Source organism: Equus przewalskii, chromosome 7, assembly GCF_037783145.1.
Source record: "Equus przewalskii isolate Varuska chromosome 7, EquPr2, whole genome shotgun sequence".
Lineage (NCBI taxonomy): Eukaryota > Metazoa > Chordata > Mammalia > Perissodactyla > Equidae > Equus > Equus przewalskii.
The window spans coordinates 40,122,840-40,145,308 of NC_091837.1; the positions used below are offsets into that span (position 1 = coordinate 40,122,840).

Sequence of the window (22,469 nt, forward strand, 5' to 3'; positions counted from 1 at the left end):
GGGCTGCCCCGGTGGTGCAGCGGTTAAGATCACACGTTGTGTTCAGTGGCCTGGGGTTCACTGGCCCAGATCCCAGGTGTGGACCTACACACCCCTTGTCAAGCTATGCTGTGGCAGGCGTCCCACATATAAAGTAGAAGATGGGCAAGGATGTTAGCTTAGGGCCAGTCTTCCTCAGCAAAAAGAGGAGGATTGGCGCCAGATGTTAGCTCAGGGCTAATCTTCCTTAACAAACAAACAAACAAAAAAACACTAGCCCTAAGCTAACATCATTGCCAATCTTTCTCTATTTTGTATGTGGGATGCCTCCAAAGCATGGCTGATGAGTGGAGTAGGTCCGCTGACCTGGCCCACAAACCCAGGTGGCCTAAGCGAAGCACGTGGAACTTTAACCACTTGGCCATAAGGAGGCCCCCTTTTTTGTTACTATTTTAGTGAACGGTGGACAAAATTTGTGGGGCATTGAAATTTCTGCCCATCCCAGAATGTCTCATATGGTGCTTGAAATTTCCTCTACTCAAGTCAGTTATTTAGTAAAGGGTTCTGTTTTTTTCTCCATAAGGACTTTACTAAAATTGGAAGAGCCACTGACCTACCAGGAGCCAGGCAATACATTACAGCAGTGTTCTTGAATTTGAGCGTGCACTGGAACCGCCTGGAGCGCTTGTTAAAACACAACCGGCTGGGCCCATGCCCAGAGTTTCTGATTCAGTGGATCTAGGCTGGAGCCTGAGAATTTGCGTTTCTAACAAGTTCCCAGGCGATGCTGATGCTGCTGGTTCAGGGACGACACTGTTGAATGCAGGACCCCTGCATTAAAGCATACTACTTTATCTCAGCGGAACCACCAGGAGCAGGAGAGCACACATGTGAATGAGGGCCAGGAGGTCATCAAGGAAAATCTAGGGCTGAAGATCTAGAGGAAATCCCAATAGTTTCAGTGCCGAGCCGGCCAGTTGGCCATCACAGGGCTGAGAAGGTGCAGAGGCAAGACAGTAACTGAACCAGCTGCTCTGGTAGAGTAGGGGATGAGAATGTCACCTGCATCATGGTCCTACTGGGACTGGGTTTGATCATTGTTACAGATGGATATTTAGTCTTTTCATTGTAAATTAGCTTCCACTGTTGGGAGAAGAGATCCTCATCTTCATTTCCTTAACTTCAAAATGGAAATGACTCTTGCTTTTGAGAGGGCTCAACAATTTAAGTCAGAGGGCAAATGTTACCGGAAATGCAAATAATAAAAATAAGTGCAACACCAAAAAAAATTATAAAAGTGCAAGGCTCAAAAACGAAGATGCTTCTCCTTTATCTTTGTGTTACTTGACTTAGAACAAAAAAAACGGACTCCGACCCACCTCTGGGTCAAACTTCCCAGGGCGGTCTTCTCCCAGCCACGGCTTCCCTGCGACGCTTGGCTCGGCCAGCAGATGGTGCGGGTCCAGCGCTTTTCCGAACCCAGGCTGAGCGGGCAGCACACGGAGACTGCGCGGCTCAGCGGCGTCGCCCCCGCCGCGCTCTCGGATCACAACACCGTCAGGCCACTGCGCCGCTCCGCCCCGAGCTTTGCTGCAAGCGCCCAGGGGGCGGATTCCTTTGGGGTGACTGGATTTGGGAGGAAAACTTGCACGGAGTGCTCATTGGGGCCGAAATACCTATTCCGCTCAGGAGTGGGGTGTTAACTGGGAAAACAGTCTCCAAGCACTCCCGTTTGCTAAAGCCTTCTCGCACAAGGTCTCCAACCTAGGAAAGACAAAAAGGGGAAAATGAGTTACAGCATCAAAACCATGCACTCTTGGCACAACTCTAGAAATATCCTCCAGGCCGGATGCCAGAAGTTCAGCTGCCCTAGTCCGGGAGTCCTGGCCGAACGCCGCGCCCCGAGAGGCCGCAAGGCCGAGAAGCCCAAACGCGTGACCACAGGAGGTCACGCCGCGGGCGTGGCACTGCCTGGTCCAGCCCCGCCCCGTCTGGGCCCCGCCACTGCCCGGCCCCGCCCCCCGGGCCGGCCCTACCCCAGAACGGGCCCTGGGCGTCTCGGCAGCCGCACCGCCCAGAAGGGGGAGGGGCCGACGACGCCTTCCTCCTTCCTGACCTGCGCGCGCAGCCCGCCGCCGCCGCGGCTGCTCCGTCCTCCGCCGGCGCGGGATCCTCAGACAGTCCGGGACGCGGAGCCGAGCGAGTGCAGCAGCCGCCCACGTTGGCACCCCGCGCCGCCGCAACATGAGCGCGCCCGGCCCGGCCCTCGGCCTCCTCCTGCTGCTGCTCTGTGCCGCGCAGGTGAGCGGCCGCCAGCCCCCGGGCGGGCTCTGGGGGCTTCTCGGGGCCGCGAGTCGGGGGCGGCGCGCCGTGCAGCGGCTCAGGCTCCCCCGTCCCCCGAACGGGCGCGGATCCAGCCGGTCCCGGGGAAGTTGCTCTAGCGATGGAGCCCCTGGAGGTCCCCTCATCTCTCCGGTTTCTCTCCCCGGCCACGCACTTTCCCCTGAGGTCTGCAAGAGGGCGGCAGCAGGGAGCTGCTGGTTGGACCTGTTTTGAGCTCATGTCAGCGGTGGTCACCTAATTTCTGGGTTTAGGATGTGGGATCCGAGGGAAGGAGGAAGGTGGATAGAGAGGGATAGGGATCTTAGTTATTTAACCTGCCTTTAGAAGAAAAATTCTGCCATATGCTCTCGAACTCCTTATGAATTTATTTAGAAGCTCCAACCACCTTATTTCCGCTTATCCTCCCCTAAAGGGGAGGTAAAGAAAGGAAACAATTCGTCAAGCACCAAATTGGGACAGTCTTAAGTACTTGACAAGTCACCTCTGTCTTCTAAAGAGTGCAAGTTACTTCTTCTCAGCTAACTCCCTTTTACACCTTGGGAAACCGAGGCCCAGCGTCCACTAGCTCGCGCCGGGACGGGGCTTGGAACTCGGTGTCCTGACTCCCTGGGTCGGCTTTTCCTTGGTTTAGTAGCTTTGGGCGTCAGCGCCTCGCTGCCGTTTGTTGTCTCTGGTTTTCTCTTTTAAAAAAAACTGGGGGGGGTCAGGGGTAGTAGCTAAGGATATAGTGCTGGTTAAACCGGATTGGGATGAAAGAGTGAGCCTCTGGGAGCCTGTGCCCTTGTGTCCACTCGCGGGCGTGTCGGTATTGAGGGGTAGTGAATCAGAGGGGAAAGCAGATTAAGGGGTCTCCCTGGACCAGGAAAACCTCTCCTTAGACTTCTGTGTAGTTCTCGGAGGAAGCAGGTGATGCTGACCCAGTGAGGGCCTGCGAGCCAGGAGAAGAGCCGTGGCTTCCTCTTCTCATGTGTGTAGGGGGTGGGGGGAGCCCCCGCCTGTGGCTTGTGGAGGAGCTCACATCTGGTGCCTGCTTAGGAGGGGAGGTGGTTCCCAATGAGGTCAGTGGGCTGACCACTTTCTAGCTCTGTGGCTTTGGGCACGTTGTTCTTTCGGGCCTCAGTTTTTTCTGAAGATAAAGAAAACCTCATAGGATTATTGGGGTCATTGAGTAACGTGATATGTGGAGAGACCTCATCACTATAGTAAAAACTCAAGAACTAGTAGCACTTATGTGCCTTAAAGAAAATACAGCTGTTTAATTTCCCTGGAGTTTAGGTCAGGATCTAGTAGGCAGGCTTCACGTTGTTAAGTAGCTTTAATTTCTGTCTGAAATCCTTTTACGTCAAGGTAGTCTCCAAGGCTGATGACCGGCCTTGGATACTGGCCTCTCTTCTTAGGACTTTTAGGATAGGTCAGAGGTTGGTCATGAGTCTCTTGCAAAACACTTGAAAGCCTTGAGCAGATTGTAAATGGTGGCTGGGAACGTCCCTATTGTTACTTTGCAGATTGACTCCCTCCTGTTGCAGAGGCTCTCTGTATACCTGAAGAGGTTGGCAGGAGAGGGGTCTTCTTTCAGAATTCTTACCGATGACGGCAGCTCACCTGGGTTCAGACTGAGCACTAACAAAGTTCCGTCGTGGAATTACAGACTGACTGTTCTTTGTAAGGTCTGAAATACATTTTGGGGGGATTTTTGCTCTTCATAGTTTTAAATTTTTACAGAGGATGAAATAGCATTACCAGACTGCATGGTTTTCAAACCTTGTGGTCATCCAACGATGTGTACAGTTTTGAGAAATAGTATATATCTCTCCTGACTAATTTTTATAAGCTTTTCCTTGGGGAACTTGGAACAGAGAAAGGCTGGGGTAGGAAGTCAGCCAGTAAGATGGCTTTTCCCCAGGAGATTGGGAATGGGTTAGTCTTTTGGCCTGAGAGCGTTGAAGGATAACCATCTGAAACTGGAGTGAATGTGGGTGATCTTTCCCAGTCTCCCCCACTCCTTGATCCATGCTGTGATCAGATATCTTACTAACAGAAGTAATCAGGGGAAAATGGGGTTTTTATTTTAGCGAGTGGGCAGAAAGAAAACGACTTGCTGAATAGGTCTTTGTGTTCCTTCAGTGTTTGTCATATTAGCCAGAACAAAGAATCCCGCTGGGCGTGAGGATAGTATCATCTCTCTTTCTGGGTGACCTTACCCACCCTCCACTCCTCCTAAAAGGGGTGCTTCTCAGGGTGTTTTAAGGATGACACATTACCTACTGCAGAAGCCTGGACTGGGCCCTCTAATCGGGTCTCAGGCGCCCCTTTCTGCCCTTGCATCCACAGCTCCGTGAAGGGCATCAGTTCTCCAGCCAAATTAAACTGCTTGCTGTCAAAACCCTGCCCGTCTGCTAAGGCCCAGTTCAAATGCTACATCATTCGTGACATTGCTATTCCTGTTCCCCCAACTAGAATGCCTTCCCTCTAATGTCCTAAATCTTGTTTAAACTGCTGCAGCAGCTTTTACTGCCTGGCAGAAGACTTTTAAGTTTAGAGACCTGGGGGTGGATTTTGACTCTTCCTCTTTACTAGGAGTGATCTTGGGCGAGCCAGGTATCCTCTGGAACCTCAGTGTCCACTGTAAAATCGGTTAACAACTATGCCTACTTCTGAGGGTGCTTGTGGAAGGATAGAGAAATATTGTTCGAATTGAACTACTAGATTGCAGGCTCCTTGAGGGCAAGAACTATATTTTCCCATCTCCAAAATGGCCAGGACTCTTGGCTTTTACTCTCCTGAATCACCAAATCGTTGAGCTTTCAATGGCTTCAGGTGAGGGGACAAGATGGGGGAACAATTCAGAGGCTAGTGGAGATCACAGCTGCATTTACAGCTGGTGTCTGGGTGATGGTGGTGATCAACTATGGCCCAACAGGTTTCCCTTTGCTTGGACTCTGCCTGTTATTTTCAGTCTTTGCAATATTTGCTTTGGCAAGAACACTTAAAAAAAAATAACACCTCTCTCTGATGCAAATGTGCTGTTGGGGGATTTCAGAGGGGAGCTTTAAAATATGTTCTTTAGGGGCTGGCCCCGTGGCCGAGTGGTTGAGTTTGCACGCTCTGCTTTGGTGGCCCAGGGTTTCACCGGTTCAGATCCTGGTGCGAACATGGCACCGCTCCTCAGGCCACATTGAGGCGGCGTCCTACATGCCACAACTAGAAGGAACCACAACTAAAAATACACAACTACCTACTGGGGGGATTTGAGGAGAAAAAGCAAAAAAATATATATATATGTTCTTTATTTTATGACTGTCCCTTAGGCCACAGAGGAACTGAAATTACTGTCATTCAGTAATTTCATAAATATAAAGTGGTTGCTATGGGCACAATGTAGGATACAAAAGTAGATCAAGAGAACTAACTTATACAGAAAGACATCTATAAACTAAAGTGCTGTGTGGTTGTTAGTAGTTACTATCCCTGTCTTGTTCATAGTTGATGGGAGGAAGGGTGAATACATAAAAAAATTTACAATGAAAAGTGCTCTAATAAAGATAAGGACAAAGTGTTATAGGGAGTCCATTTTTGAGCTGAGCTTTGGAGGGCAAATTAATGCTTAAAGGGTGGACAAGAGGAAAACTGGAGAAAATAGGGGGAAAGTTACCTAATTGTTACTAAAAACCATTCAACTGTGTACCTGAAAAGGGTGACTTTTATGGTAAATTACCTCAAAGCCGTTGTCAAATGACATTGTAGATTACAAGAGGCTAAAGAAAAAAGAGCTAGCTAATATTTGCGTAGTGCTCCACTGCTATGACATGTCTGACCTTGTTTTAACTTCACAGGACTCCTTTAAGCTAGGTGTGATGCTCTTTTTCCTGTTTTACAGTTGTGGATATTAAGGCTCAAGTGTGTCCCAAGGTCACATAGCTAGTAAGTGGCAGACTGGGGGCTTGAGCCACTGTCTCTGACTTCTGTGCCCTAAATTATTCAAATTCAAAATATTGCTACCAGATTATTCATATTTAGCATAAGTTGATAGCTGTTCAGCAGATGTTCCACTCGGCCAAGAAGACATCTCCTTCAAGGCACGTTCGTGGCTTCTCCAAAAGCTCGTGATAAATTAGAGGTGGAGTTAGCCTTCTGGCCTGCCCCATGGTTCACTTGCCACACTGTGTGAACGTTTCATAGGAAAAAGCCTGCGGTCAGTATATACTCCCACTTACTTTTGTGCTTTTGTTTTTGTCTTGTGGCTTTTGGGTTATTTTTTCAAACTTGTGGGTACTGGAGCTCATAAATGCCTAATACTAAGTAGTAGTATGACCTTCGGTGAGTCACATAAAGAAACTTCAAGCTGGAGGAGTTATCTGTAGAGTGAAGACTAGCTGAGCCCATCTAACTCTAATGAGACTGTGAGTTAACACCCATCTAGAGGCGCGCCTGGTGTTCACACAGATTATCCTTTGTCATGTGGATATGTTTGTGCCAGGTTGGCTGTGAAACAGAGTTCCAAAGATTTCCATCAGAAGAAGTCAGACCAGCCCAGCCTCCACCCCAAATGTCCTGCCACTTTTGTTTTGTCTGCCTACTTGACTCCGAAGGAAGTAGCAGGCAGCTTAACCTCTGGACAGGATTCTGTGTGCCACTCCCTCCATCTCCTCCTGTGTTGTCCTGCCTGGCCTGGCCAGCCCCTCTGCTCCCTGCAGAGGCCTCTTCTCCCCTCACTGGAGCTTGAGCTGGGTGTGTCTCCAGGTTCTGCCGTGAGCCTTACCATCCAAGACAGCGGCAGAGGTGAGAGGACCCAGCTCTGCACTCCACCTGCAGTGGGATGGCCTAGTGCAGGCCTGGAGTTGAGGATGGTCACTGGTACTGAGGAAGTGAGTCATTGTTTGACAGCTGCCTAGAGATGTACTTAAAAAGATGTAAGTGGTAGTCATTATTTCTGTTAGTGAACAAGTTTGTGTAGGAAGAAGGACACTTGTGTGGGATCATAGTGGATGGGACAGCCCATCTCTGGCGCATTGTCAAAATCTGCGGCTTCATCTGTGTACAGACTGAGCTGGAGTTTGAACAGTGCAGCAGCTGGAGAGTAGGGATACAGGGCTAGGATGGAGAATGCTCAACTGAGTGTTCAAAATCTTGATTCCCAATCCTGGTTTTGTCACTTAGGAGCCATGTGACCTTAGAGAATCTTCTCTGAGCTTTAGTTTTCTTACCTGTAAAATGTTGTGATACTACTCCATAGGGTGTCTGGGAAATGAGGCAATGAGGGCGAAATCTCTTAACTGTGCTTAGCACATGGTTGATGTTCAGTATGAGTTAGTGTTACTATTTCAGCAGGATTCACGAAAGGCAGCCTGGAGTACAGGATTCTGTTGCTGATGTTCAGAGCTGCTCCATACGATGAGATGTCCTTTCATGGAGCCCCCTCTTACGGTCTGATTTAGCAATTGCTATAGTTGCTGAAGTATACGAGAAGGGGCTTTTTTTTTTTTCTTTAGCCTTTCCTGAACTATTCCTGTTATTATTGAGAGAAGCTTTCCTATCCAGTCATATACCCAATAATTAAACTCTGGAGTATCTTGTGAAATATCCATATGACCTAACTTTTAAAAGTATAGATGGTCTAGCCTTGTAACTACTAAGTTCTGGGTTAAAGCCAAAACAACCAGCAGTTCTTGCTTCTGGTCGCCTTACATAATCCAGTGGAACTCCTTCAACTCATCGTGAATTTGAAGTTTCTGAACCAGTGAGCACTGGCTGAGGTACCGTAGGGAACTTAGAGCAAGTGTAATACCTGGGCTCTGCCTTTGTGAGTTTATGGTCTTATGAGCGAGTTAAGACAAAAGCAAGAAAATACTCATGCAGCTTCTCCCCTCATACACAACTTTGCAATTCTCATTAATATAAATTCTGCTTGATCTTAGGGCAGGAGCCGGCAAATTATGGCCTGGCCAGAGCCTTTTGCTCTAAATAAAGTTTTCTTGGGACACGCCCGCACCCATCATTACCTATTGTCTGTGGTTACTTTTGAGCTACAAAGGCAGAGTTGAGTATTTAGCACCATGACCTATGACCACAAGCCCTTTAGCCCTCTAAGGAGAAGTTGATCCACCCCTCTCCTGGTGGACCCACATGGGAGCTGTGGAGTGTAAGTGACAGAAACAGATACCGCCCACCAGAGCTCTGGGTGCAGAACACCTGCTCACCTGAGCAGTGAGGATGGGTGCCCTGAACAGCGGCCAGGTGCTGCCACTGACTGGGGACGCTGGGGCCGGAAGCAGGTGAAAGGAGTCAGTTAAATTTAGTGGAGGCAATGAATCTTGGGAGAGGCTTGTAAGAAATGAGGACATTCTGAGATGGGTAGGACTGAAACCTTGGAGAAAACAGTGGGGCTGGAGACAAGGACTGGAGTCTGGCCTTGGGGACCCAGATAAATACAGTTAAAGGCAGCTCAAGTAGAGCCGAAAGCCAATCCAGAGGGTAGTAGAGATTTATTTGTGAAAAAGCTATTCAAAAGTTACTGCTCTTGTATGTGCTTGCGTGTATACATCTGCGTAGGTGTCTGTAGGGAGGAATTGAAAGCCTGCAGGACCTACATCTCGTAAAGTAGCGCTGGTTAAAGCTGAGAAGTCGGGTGGGGTATGGAGAAGTGAGGAGCAGCTTTCAGTGTTATTTCATATACACCTGTGCTGTTTGAATATTTATGATGAATGGGTATTCTGTAATTAAAGAAAATAAAACCATTCATGGATTTTTAACATTATAGGAATGGGCAGAATTTTAAAAAGCTTAAGTAAGGTGATTCTTGTGGTTATGAATAGCTCTGTAAGACTGGCCTGTGACCATGAGAGGAACTGTGAAGAATCATTATCATTCTTTGGACTTGGACCCCCAATCCTTGAGTGGAGCTTTGACAAGACCTGTTATTAGAGGCTCTGGGATGTCAAGTGACACTCAGACCCAGAGTCTTTGATCCTATTTGAACTGATAGTCACTCCTTTCTTTAAAGATTTTATTTTTTTCTTCTCCCCAAAGCCCCCAGTACATAGTTGTATATTTTTAGTTGTGGGTCCTTCTAGTTGTGGCATGTGGAACACTGCCTCAGCATGGCCTGATGAGCGGTGTCATGTCCATGCCCAGGATCTGAACTGGCGAAACCCTGGGCCACTGAAGCAGAGTGCGTGAACTTACCCACTCAGCCACGGGGCCGGCCCCAACAGTCACTCTTCGGTTTAACCTCAGAATGATAACTGAGAACTGCGCTCTGCAGTCCTTGTCACCCGGCTTTTCTCTTACATGGTGGAGGACATCTGAGCTCATGTTTTATTTCGGTAGTGGGCATAATACTTCCTTCCCCAGGTGAATGTTATTGATAGGAAATCAGCACCAAGCGTTCTCATATCATACATAGTAGAGGCAGCTTTCAGCGGACACCTCACTTTTGGAAATCAGATGCTTTGCTTAGGAAGGAAGTGTGTGGCCTGTACCTGAGGTGCCATCTTGGTCGTGGTGTCAGCATGTGCTTCTCTGACAGTCCGGAAATCTTAAGCTGCATCCGTCCTCTTCATCCATAAAGTCCTGACTGCCTGCTCTGGTGATTTGGAGACTGGAAATCCATTGGCTCGGACCACAGCTAGGTTCTGGGTGGGATACAGAGATGAACATGGCCCAGCCAGTGGTCCACTGAGGAAGGACCCTCTGTGTGGTATAAGGATAAGAGCTCCGGCTCCAACCAGCTGGGCCTCAGGTAGGATCTGACTCTGCCATTCCTTAAATGTGGCCTCAGATTTAAGGCCACTTTTAAGTCACTTTACCTATGTAATGTTCAGTTTCCTCATTTGTAAAATGGTGTTACTTTAGTAGGAGTCTCACAGATCTGAGGATTAAGTGAGATAATAGGGGCACACTTAGCCAGTGTCTGGACACTGGCATGGAGGTGATGGCGGTGGTGGCCAATGTGATGGAGCTCAGGGAGGGAGGGGCTGTGCTTGGGTGGGTCAGGAAGGCGTAAGAGGGAGGGAGAGGTTGGAGAGTGGCCTTGACAACTAGCAAGGGGCAACGGGAGTGTAGGGGAGGGGCCGACTGGCATGAACAGTGCAGAGGCAGGCAAGTCTCACTTAGAGAGGAACAGAAGAGGTGGAAGAATAGCAGATGGGAGTGCTCAGCAGAGCCACATGAGGCGTCTGGAGCTTGTCTCAGAGGCTGTGGGAAGGATGGATTGTAGGTTTCTGAGCATAGAAAACTTTGGAGCCATGGCTCGAGAAGAGCCAGGTGGCAGCTGTGCCTAGGAGACGTTGCTGAGGTCTGGATGGGAGGTGACGGGGATGACAAAGGATGGCTGTGGGCTCAGCCGGGAAAGGGCGTGGGAGACTGCACTGGGGAGCTCCCCCACGAAGGTTCCGAGCCTGAAAGGTGCCTCGGCTTTGAACCCTCGTGAAGAGGGGTTGGCGATGGAGGAGGCTTTGGACGAAGGATTAGTCTCCTCTTGAGCTCCTGGGGTGGTCGGGCAGGTAGTTGGAAGTGCAGCTGGAGAGAAGGTGGGGGTCTTTGGAGGAGGAGCGTGAAATTGGAGCAGCATTTCTAGGCAGGAGCAGGTGAAGGGACCAACAAAGATGAGGTTGAAAATGTGCAAGAGAAAGGGGTGATGGGGGTCCCCAAGGAGGCTCAGGAGCGCTGCAGCAGCCAGGCCTGGGGTGCGAGACCGGCTCTCCTTTTGAGCTGTAGGCGAGAGGAGGAGATGGAGAGAGAGGTTTGAGGGCAGAAAGAGGCATCCCCCGCCGGTGCAGCCGTGTGAGTGAGTGCACACGTGCTCGTGCCTTACACAAGCAGGGAGCGGTGTAATGCCAGAGTGAGGACCTTAATTACTCGGTTGTATTTTATTGAGAGTCTGTGTCTGGAACTAGAATGTTCTGGTTTGAATCCTGGCTCTGCCGCTCTTGGACTAATTATTTAGCCTCTCTGTGTCCCCATTTGCTCGTCTGCAAAATGGGTATAATATCGCACCTCCTTCATCAGCTTGTCGTGAGGAATAATTGGGTTAATCTATGAAGAGCAGGTGAGCCAGTGCCTAGTGCAGTCTATGGCTCAGAAGTCCCTTAGGCCCGTGGCTTAGGGCTGCTGCTCCCGGCAGGGTGACTGGGAAGCAAACCTGAGAGCCCAGTCGAGCTGGTTTCCTGGGCCCAAAGACACTCGGCTGTTTCATTCCCTTAAGGACTTTGGAACCTCTTTGCTGAGGTCCCAGACGGCTGGAAGACATTGAGAAGAATTCCTTCCATTTGATTGTGTGGTGCTTTGTAGTTTGCTAAGTACTGCCACGTCCAGTCCCTCATTTGATCTTCACACCAAGCCTGTGATAAGCGGAGGGTCTGGCTCAGTTCGCAGTAGAACTGCTCAGCGGGATGAAGGAACTGCTCCCGGTGCAGTCGGGCTCTGCAAGCACATTGACTAGGGGCCTCGTGGGCTCTGAGGAGCAGAAGCCAGGACTTCTGACCTCCCTGTGCCTCCCCCTTCTCCCCACACTTTTCTTCTAGATGGGTGGAAACAACTTTGCTTTGAAAAAGATGATGTGGATTATACAGGAGGATCTTTGTGACTGGGAACCTAACCACATTGGGTCATCTTCATTTTCTTCGATGGCGCCAAGCCCTGAGAAAGGGGAACTTAGAATCCAGATGCCCATCCTGTTTGTCATGCCAGAGTCTGGTTTGTTGGCTGGATTTCTGCCACTCTAGTTGGTGACATACCAGCGTGCCGCCAGGCCCGGACCTGCTTGCCCTGCTGGTCTGTTGAGAATGACGTGGGTTTAGGGAAGGGTGCCCTGTATTTAAATTACATGTCAACATCAGCAGTTAGTGCTGCCTCCTTAGTCTGTTTTTGCCTTTTCAGATTTCAGTAGATGGATAATGAACTTGTAGGTAGAAATCTAAAGAAGCAATACTTTCACTAAAATTGCTAGATTTATGGAAATAACGGTGATTCTTTTTATATAAGAATTTTGCGCCTTCTTGCCAGAGGTTTGGTATGTGGTATTGTTGAATACTTGTCACTTCCTCCTTTGTTTAATTTCCCTCTCTTGTGGCCTAAACATAAGAATTTTAATGAATCAAGAGATGGGCAAGTCATAATTTCTGCTTTAAATTGTCTGAAGAATAACTTCAGAGACAAGTTATATTGACCCCTTAGATTCCCCCCCCACCTATACATCCCAGCCTCCTGCCTGTTTCTTCTTTCATGATCTTAGGGCTTCAGGGACTGTTGTGGATTTGTATTTTGATGCTGGGGGCCAACACAGGCTGACTTAGCTCCTTGCATATGTGTGGGTCATGTGCCACTGTCACTGGAGAGAAGTCATGCTGTTGCTTCTATACAGATTTTTTAAAAAATGGCTTTTCTACCGGTTGTCTTGGGAGCCACGGTTGCTTCTCCAAAGTCCCTTGTTTCCTCAGGGGACAGATGATTGCAAGACCTTGCCAGCCTGTGGCCCTGGCCGGCTTGGTGGACTGTGCTGACGCAATGATTCACACTGCGCTCTCCTCCCCTTCTCAGTTTTCTGACAACCTTGTGACTCTCACATGGGGAGTATGAGTGGCTCTTGAGAAATCTTTAGATAAAAGGTTTAAAGTTTTTCTTTTAAGATTGCTGAGGTGATTTTCCTGAAAGTTGGCACATTCCTTGCTTTCTATACATTTCTTGCTTTCTTGAGGTCAAGGAGTTCATTCTTGCTCCTTCTCACTTAGGATTTATCCTTTTTCTTACGTAGGGTTTATTGATGTTTGTAGTTTTGTTCTTCACATTACTCATGATGTGCTGATGTTAATTAACCTAAATATTTATGGAAATATTCTTTCATTAATTAGAGATTATATAGTTCCTTATGCAGCTGTGCAGAACTAATGCCGTAGTAATTGCAACCTCACATACTATCTGGCTTTCTTTCCTCTACACCGATTCCTAGTTATTCTTACTTGGATCTGTAGCTTCCTCTTATCAACAAATAAATTATTGGGAATTAGAAATCATGTAAATAAGTCATTTCTGTTACCAGCTTCACTGACTTACTTGACAAGTCCATTTGGCCTATTTTAATTCGTATTTTACAAAATGTTAAACTAACCAGTGCCTCTTGTCGTTGCTTCACTTTGCAGGTAACGTTGGGAAATTCTGTAATAGTGCATAAGTGGGCACTTTTTGCCATTGAAATTTGTTTTACCCTTGCAGCCCTGATGAACTGAGTTTTGTGTTGACTTTTTCTAGGTGTTTTCACAGTCCTGTGTTTGGTATGGAGAGTGCGGAATTGCATTTGGAGATAAGAGGTACAATTGCGAATATTCTGGGCCACCAAAACCATTGCCAAAGGATGGGTATGATTTACTGCAGGTAAGTTTGTCATGTTGGGCATTGGGAACACAAAATGCTGATTACGAGATCCTCTGTCTTTATACCTTAAATATTGTGGGGGTTGGGGTGGAAGTGAAACCATTAGGCTTAAATCTTATCCCAAGCTCTTAGCTGTAACACGCAATGGCAGAGAAGATAACAGAGCTCCAGAGGCTTAATTTTTCTGGGGCTGACTTCATGCCTTTCTCATAAAGTTTCCCACTCGCAGGTTACTATTTAGAGACTGACCTTGGTACCTCAAATGTTGCTCTTTGCAGGTTCTTCAGAATATATTAAAGTTAACTTATTTTGGTTCCTAGATTTTAGAACTTGAATGAACAAGGCTGCTAAGTAGCTCTGACCCTCTTGTCCTCGGTTCATTTTACTGATTCTTCTGTTTTCTACTGAGAACCTGTGAACTTTGGCTGCTACCAAGATTCTGTTTTCTGTTCTTTTTTTTTTTTTCACCATCCCTGGTACACAGGGATATTAGAAAAGAACTGGAAAAATCAAGCTGAAAAGACTGGTTTTAGAGGCTTAAGTAACCTAAAATCAAGTTGATGTGCTGCCAGTTCTTCTAGACATACTTGCTACTTTTATCAGAATTATCATGGACATTTGACTTGGCCTGGAGTGACTAATGGAAATAGTAAATAGCATTCTGGTTGAACTTACACACAAAACCTAAGAAGAGGTAAAGTGATTGTCAAGGGAGGAGAGTGAGCTGCTATTTATAAGAACAAAGTTAGAAATGTCTCTACTACCTCCCCTTGTGAATTTGATAGCCTTTAAAAGAATTCTGCAAGAGCTTTGCAAACACGTCTGACCTTGTCTAACTAAAAAGGACTTATATGAATAAAATTGTCTTATTTCATTGAGGAATGTTTGTCCTTATTTAACTGTGATGCTCTGACATTCATGCTTTCCCACCCAAAGGAGCTCTGTCCAGGACTCTTCTTTGGCAATGTCAGCCTTTGTTGCGACGTTCAGCAGCTTCAGACGCTGAAGGACAACCTGCAGCTTCCTCTACAGTTTCTGTCCAGGTAGGTTGACTGCCAGGTAAACAGGAAAAATGGATTTTAGGCACTTTTAACCAGTAACGTTCTGATTTCTTTTGAAAAGTTTGTTTAGAAAGCAATCTTACGACTTCTCAGAAATAAAGAATAATTTCTGTTAAAGTAATAATTATCCGACTTGGTCCTCTTGCTCATTACATTCAGAGCTGATGCCTGGTCTTCCTCTGAGGTGTCTTTACCCCAAAGGGTGTCTGCACTGTGGACTGGCCCTTTCAGACTTGAGCCTCTTTGCGCTGTGGGCAGGAGAGGCTCCTGGTGGTGGTGCTCAGGTCTCTGACCCAAGACCCTCATCCATGCAGTCCTCTGCATCACCTCCCTCTCCTCACCTCCCCTGCTTTGCACATGGTTCTCTCTTCCTGGGGTGACGTCATATGCTAGAGTCCCAGTGCTCAGGAGAGCTGGCCTTTGGGAACTATTAATCAGCTTGGCGTAGTCGGCTGCTTTTGTCAAAATTAGCTTACTGTCCAATCTGTTCCCTGTGACTGGGGCAGTGGAGAGACTTGCATTGTAGATATTCTTCTCTAAGCTCAGCCAGCAGTTCTCAGAGGTGCAGAAGAACAGCTGGTGGTGGTCTTTGGAACAGCACATGATGATACCGTTCTGACTTTCCCACACTTGAGCGCCCTGGTAAGGGTAGATGGGAAGGACGTCTGCAGAGGGAAATACTTCTCTGTGCAGGTGCTGCTGCAGGTGACGGGGTGCAAGTGGGCGTCTGCTGAGGAACCCCGGCTTCCCAGAAATACACAGTGAAAAACCCTCACTAAATTTTTCTTTCAGGACAATGTACACTACAGATCTTCCTTGACTTACGATGGAGTTACTCCTGATAAACCCATCGTAAGTTGAAAACATTGTAAGTCAAAAATGGATTTAAGGGGCCGGCCCCGTGGCCGAGAGGTTAAGTTCGTATGCTCCACTTTGGTGGCCCAGGGTTTCGCTGATTCTAATCCTGGGTGCAGAGTTGGCACCGCTCTTCAAGCCATGCAGAGGCAGTGTCCCACATGCCACAACTAGAGCGACCCACAACCAAAAATACACAACTATGTACTCGGGGGGGGTTTGAAAGGAAAAAGGAAAAATAAAATCTTTAAAAAAAAAAAATGGATTTAATACCCTTACCCTGCTGAACATCCTGGCTTAGCCTAGCCTACTTTAAATGAGCTCAGAACACTTACATTAGCCTGCAGTTGGGCAAATCATCTAACACAAAGTCCATTTTGTAATACAGTGCTGAATGGCTCACGTAACTTATTGAATAACATACTGAAAGTGAAAAACAGAATGGTTGGATGGGTACAGAATGGTTCTAAGTGTATGGGTTGTTCACCCTCGTGATGACGTGGCTGACTGGGAGCTGCGTCTCGCTGCTCCTGCCCAGCATCACGAGGGAGAATCTACCACATATCACTAGCCTGGGAAAAGATCAAAATTCAAAATTCAAAGTATGATTTTTACTGAATGTTTATCCTTTTTGTATCATCATAAAGTCGAAAAATCTTAAGTTGAACCATTGTAAATTGGGAACTGTCTGTATAATAATAGATCAGGAAGTTGAGAATCTAATCAGGCCACTGTACCCTGTGGAAGGCTAGTGGATGTTGATAGAGCTAGATTGGAGCCATCACTCAGTCAGAATACATTTATTTAGCACCTACTGAGACATTATGGACATAAACATCAAAAGATAACCAAGTTTTCCCCGTGTTTTCAGAGGTAGCAGAGTTTGATTTATAATAGCAAATAATGAGAAGCTACTGTGTGGAATATTATGCAGCTGTCAAAGTAGACGATTTTAAAGGTAGTAACCTGGAAAGAGGTTTGTAATTTATGGAACATGATAAAAAACTGTGCACCCTTAGAGTGATTTTTGTTAGAATGGTGTAATTGTCATTCCTATTTTTGTCACAGTAAAGCACAGGACTCCTGAAATAGTCAGTGTGCATGTCTGCTTCTTCACGAGGTCAGAGGGTTTGAGGGCTGGGACCACAGCTTCCTTGTTCTGTGTCGTGTCTGGTCGCCTAGACTGGATCAGAGCAGAGAGTAATCTTGATTGATTGTGTTTTGAGAATGCAAGTCTAATGAAGTAACAGCTTTTGCAGATAACAATGAACCAAAGAGGAGAGTTCTTTTGCTGTTTAACTGGTCGACATTCAGAGCTTAAACTTTGAACCTGAAGGACAGCAGACAGCTTGTGGTTCTCATGAAAACCCATGTGCTTCTGAAGTACGTGCAGCCAGAGAAGGCCACTGGCACTGTTGTTCTTTTTATCTTCTCAAGTCACGGGGAATCCTCTTGTGTTCAGAGAAGGCCTGGGGATTATCTTGGAGCTTGGAAGAGAGCCTTTCAGTAGATTATAAAGTGAAAATTCTAATGTGTAAATCTAATTTTTTCTCCTTTTTTCTTCTTAATCAGAATTGTCACCATGCTCCTAAGTCCTTTTAGCTTCAAGACAAAGAAAACGTCTGTAAATTATAAAGTGAAGAATTCAGAGAAGCATTTTTCTCTTTTTGAAATTACAGCTGGACAGCATAAATGTAGTAATTAGGGCAGTCTTTAAAGAGGTGTCTTCTTTCTTTCTTTTTTTAAAGATTTTATTTTTTCCTTTTTCTCCCCAAAGCCCCCCGGTACGTAGTTGTGTATTCTTCGTTGTGGGTTCTTCTAGTTGTGGCATGTGGGACGCTGCCCCAGCGTGGTCTGATGAGCAGTGCCATGTCCGCGCCCAGGATCTGAACCAGCGAAACCCCAGGCCGCTGAAGCAGAGCGTGCAAACTTAACCACTTGGCCTCGGGGCGGGCCCCAGGTCTTCATTTCAACATGAGATTTTAGCTTTAGAATTGCTAGGTTTAATATGTCCTTGTGGTATTTCATTTGTCACTTTACAATAAATTTTATATATTGTTTGTCTATTTTAAATCACCTTTTTCCTGGCCCTGTTATCTGTGAGATCATACAAAATATAGTTTACTTTTTCTTTAGATGTCCGTCCTGTTTTTATAACCTAATGAACCTGTTTTGCGAGCTGACATGTAGCCCTCAACAAAGTCAGTTTCTGAACGTTACAGCAACTGAAGACTATGTTGATCCTGTTACGAACCAGACGAAAACAAATGTAATAGAATTGCAGTACTATGTTGGCGAGAGTTTTGCTAATGGTAAGTAAACTTTTAATTCTTCTTCTTCTACAGTTGGTATCAGGACAATGGATCAAATTGTTTTGTTGTTGTTGTCCTGTCAGCTGTGTGAAATGACAATTTTTAGTTCTGTTGGCCATGAAATGCGAGTTGTTGCTTTGCTTGTATCCTAGAACTTGAGCTACAGGCTGTGGCACAATCTCCTTAAAGTATTTGCTTTAACTGCTTCCCAACTGTAAGTTCCCATATGGGAATTTTTAGTACAGTCGTCCCCCCTTATCCTCGGGGGATGTGTTCCAAGACCCCCACTGCATGCCTGAAACCACAGATAGTACCAAACCCTGTATGTACTATGTTTCTTCCTATACATACATAGCTGTGATAAAGTTTAACTTATAAATTAGATACAGTAAGGGATTAACAATAACTAATAGTAAAATAGGACAATTATAGCTATGCAGTAATAAAGTTATATGAATGTGGTCTCTCTCTCAAAATATCTTATTGTACTGTACTCACCCTTCTTGTGGTGATGTGAGATGGCACAGTGCCTGTGTGATGAGATGAAGTGAGGTGAATGACTTGGCATTGTGATGCAGCAAATTTTCTACATAATATTTTCAGACCATGGTTGACCGCGGGTAAGTGAAACCAGGGAACACGAGACCTCAGATAGGGAAACCTTGGATAAGGGGGGACTACTATATGTGCATGGTTACTTCTGTACTTTTTAGAGACCATTGGAACTTTGGTTCTAGTGGACGTGAACTGTGTAGCTTCATGAGTTACTGCGAGACTGAGGAGCAGGGTTGGAAGGGAGAAGTAGCTGGCAGAGGAGAGGAGATTTCGACTATGAAGAAGCAGATGACCGTGAGGGAAAGGAAGCAGGGAGAACAAACGGGAGAAAGGGTAACCCCAACAATTAGAAATCACAGAACAATCTGGAAAAGACCATATAATGCTTGTTGAAAATGATTGAAATGAAGGAACTCTGAAAGAATAGAACACTAGGGAAAAAGAACAGATTAGAAATAGAACCAACTGGATCTATTAATGAGAAATCGTCATTTAAGTGGACTAAAAGGTAAACAGCAGATTAGACAAAGCTGAATAAAGAATATGCCCAAGATCAATCTAAAATAAGAGAAAAAGAATTCAGCAAAGTTGTTGACTATAAAAGCAATATACAAATTTAATTGTAATGATCAGTTAAAAATGTAATAGAAAGAATTTTAATAGAAAAAAGATCCCATTTACAAAAGCAATAAAAAGTAAAGTTCCTAGGACTAAACCTGCCGAAAGATGTGACCTAAAAGACAACCTGACTGATGGAGAGAGATCATTCTGTCTAGAAACAGGACTGTGCATGTGGAAAGTTGATACATACCAGGTGTATTGTCACATCGTTAAGGGAAAGGGTGGGCTGGTTGACTAGTGGAGTGAGGAAATTATTATGTTCATCTAGTTTTTATTTTTCCATATCATACTAAAAATGCATAGATTAAAAATCCTAATTTTGGAAATATTTAGGAGTAAATATAGAAGACCTTTATGACTTAAGTGTAAGGAAGGATTCTAGACAAGAGAGGAAAGGCAGAAACCATAAGTGAAAAGGTTTATAAATATAAATCAGTATCTAGAGAAATCACTGAAATGCAGATTAACAGTAAGCTACCATTTCACACATCAGATTGCCACAAATTAAAAAGTTGTCAATTCCAAATATTGGTGAGGATGTGGAGCAATAGGAATGTCAATATACTGTGCCACTGGTAACCATAACTTGGAGTGAGTGTTTGAAAACCATTAGAAAAACTATTTTGCATTACCTGGTAAAGTTGGAGATAAATATACTCTCATTCCAGAAATTCCACATATAGATGCTTGCCTTCAAGAAACTCTTAATGCATAGAAACAGGGAGACCATTTAAAAACATTCATTGTAGCATTTTTGTGATCATGAAAAATTGGAGATGTCAAGGGAATGAGAAGACAAGCACATACTGGGAGAAAATATTTACAAAAAGACATCTTATAAATTAGTATTATGCAAAATATATGAAGAACTCTTAAAACTCAATGATAAGAAAGCAAAGAGCCCAATTAAAAATGGACAAAAGACCTGAACAGACACCTTACCAAAGAAGGCATATGGGTGGCAAATAAGCATATGAAAAGATGCTTGACATCATGTCTCACTAGGGAATTCCAAATTGAACAACAATGAGATATCAGTGCGTACCTAATAGAATGACCAAAATTAAAACACTGACACCACCAGATGCTGGTGAGGGTGTGGAGCCACAGGAACTCTCATTCGTTGCTGGTGGGAATGCATAATGGTACGGCCACTTTGGAAGACAGTTTAGCAATTTCTTAGAAAACTAAAAGTACTCTTACCATACAATCCATCAGTCATGCTCTTTGGTATTTACCCCAAAGAGTTGAAAATGTTTGTCCACACAAAAACCTGAACATGCATGTTGATAGCATCTTTATTCATAATTGCCAAAACTTGGAAGCTACCAAGATGTCCTTGAATAGGTGAATGGGTAAACTGTGGGACATCCTGACAATCGAATATTGATCAGCGCTAAAAATAAGAAACTTTAATAAATGAAAGATGCCAGTCTGAAAAGGCTACAGACTCTATGATTTCAACCATAAGACATTTGGAAAAGGCAAAACTGTGGAGACAGTAAAAAGATCAGTGGTTGCCAGGGTTGCAGGGAGAGAGGAATGAATAGGAGAAGCACAGAGGATCTTCAGGGCAGTGAAACTATTTGATACTGTAATGGTGGGTACATGTCATACATTTGCCAAAACTCATAGAATGTACAACACCTAAAGTGAACCGTAAAGTAAACTATGGACTTTGGGTGATGATGATGTGTTGGTGTTGGTTCATCGATTGTAATAAATGTACCACTCTGGTGCTGTTGATAGTTGGGAGGTTCTGCTTGTGTGGAGGCAGAGGTTATATGGGAACTCTGTACTTTCTGCTCAGTTTTCCTATGAACCTACCACTGCTCTAAAAAATAAAGTCCATTTTAAAAAACAAAAATTAAAAAAATTGGAGACACCAAATGCTAATTAAGAGGAGAATGGGTAACTATATTGGAGCATAGTCATAGTCTATGATGGAATACTTAAAACCGTTAAAATGTATGAGTTAGAATTATGTCAGTCATGTGAATGACTCTTAAAAAATATTGACTGAAAATAAATACAGAAAACGTATATAATGTTTATATTAAACAGTATGTATTTATGGATACAGTATATCATAAAAGTACACAAACATGCATGGGAAAGATAAACATCAAATTCAAGATTGGTTATATTGAAGAAGGGGGGATGCTCGTAGCAAGGGGCAGTCAGGGGGCTTCACCTGTATCTATAGTGTATTTTTTAAACTATTGAGGCAACTGGTGTAAAATAGTAATATTGATATAGATGGATGAGTAAATGAGAATTATTGTCCATATTTTCTGAATGCTTGAAATATCTAATAAAAAAAAAAAACCTTGAAAACCAAATGGTGAGATGGAAGATATGAGGGAATTACCCAGGAAACAACACAGAATTATAAAGATCTGGAAATCATTAAAGAAGTGATATGTGGGATGAAGTGAGAAACTCCAGAAAAAGAAAAGAGAGCTAGGGAGAGACAACAAGCAAAAGGATAATGGCTGAGGACTTCCCAGAATGGATGAGAGATGAATCCTCAGAGTTAGGAAAAGATAATGAATCCTTAAGCCAGATAAATTAAAAAGAAATAAAATATACAAAAATCAGTTTTATTTCTATACACTTGCAATGTACAATCTAAAAGTGAAATTAAGAAAAAATTTCCTTTTACAATAGTATCAAAAAGAATAAAATACTTAGGAATGAATTTAACAAAAAGTGTAAAACTTATACTCTAAAAACTATAACACATTATTAAAAGAAATTGAAGAGAATCTTAATAAATGGAAAGACATCTCACGTGCATGGATCAGAAGACTTAATATTGTTAAGATGGCCGTACTGCCCAAATTCATCTACAGATTCCGTGCAAACCCTATCAGAATGCCAACTGACTTCTTTATAGAAATTGACAGGCCTTGATTCTAAAATTCACTTGCAATTGCAAGGGATCCAGAATAGTCAAAACAATCCTAAAAAAGAAGAGCAAAATAGGACTCATTCCCAATTTCAACACTTACTATCAACCAATGGAAATCCAGATGGCATGGTATTGGAATAAGGATAGGCATATAGAACAATGAGGTAGAATTGAAAATAAACCAACATGTCTATGGTCATCTGATTTTTGACAAGGATGGCAAAACTATTCAATGGGAAAAGAATAGTCTTTTCAACAAATAGTGCTTGAACAACTGGATAGAGAATGAAGTTGGACCCTTACACCACAACAGATACAAAAATTAATTTAAAATGAATCAAAGACCTAAATGTAATAGCTAAAACTAGAAAACTCTTAGAAGAAAACATAGGGATAAAACTTCATGACCTTGATTTGGCAATGGATTCTTGGATATGACAGCAGAAACATGAGCAACGAAAG

General features: G+C 44.6%; 1 protein-coding gene across 4 annotated transcripts in view; it reads left to right on the forward strand.

Moving 5' to 3' along the window:
• The first annotated feature begins 1,598 nt into the window (after positions 1 to 1,598).
• The window catches only part of NPC1 (NPC intracellular cholesterol transporter 1), a 48,892-nt gene continuing 28,021 nt past the window's right edge, over positions 1,599 to 22,469 (forward strand). For 2 of the 4 annotated variants that reach the window (XM_070629666.1, XM_070629667.1), the window contains exons 1-4: positions 2,091 to 2,280; positions 13,567 to 13,689; positions 14,626 to 14,732; positions 17,726 to 17,917. In XM_070629666.1, the coding sequence (XP_070485767.1) occupies positions 17,767 to 17,917 (151 nt within the window). In that variant the 5' untranslated portion in view covers positions 2,091 to 2,280; positions 13,567 to 13,689; positions 14,626 to 14,732; positions 17,726 to 17,766. Of the gene's footprint in view, positions 2,281 to 13,566; positions 13,690 to 14,625; positions 14,733 to 17,725; positions 17,918 to 22,469 lie in introns of all 4 variants that reach the window. The other 2 variants (XM_008536146.2, XM_070629665.1) reach the window with 2 other exon arrangements.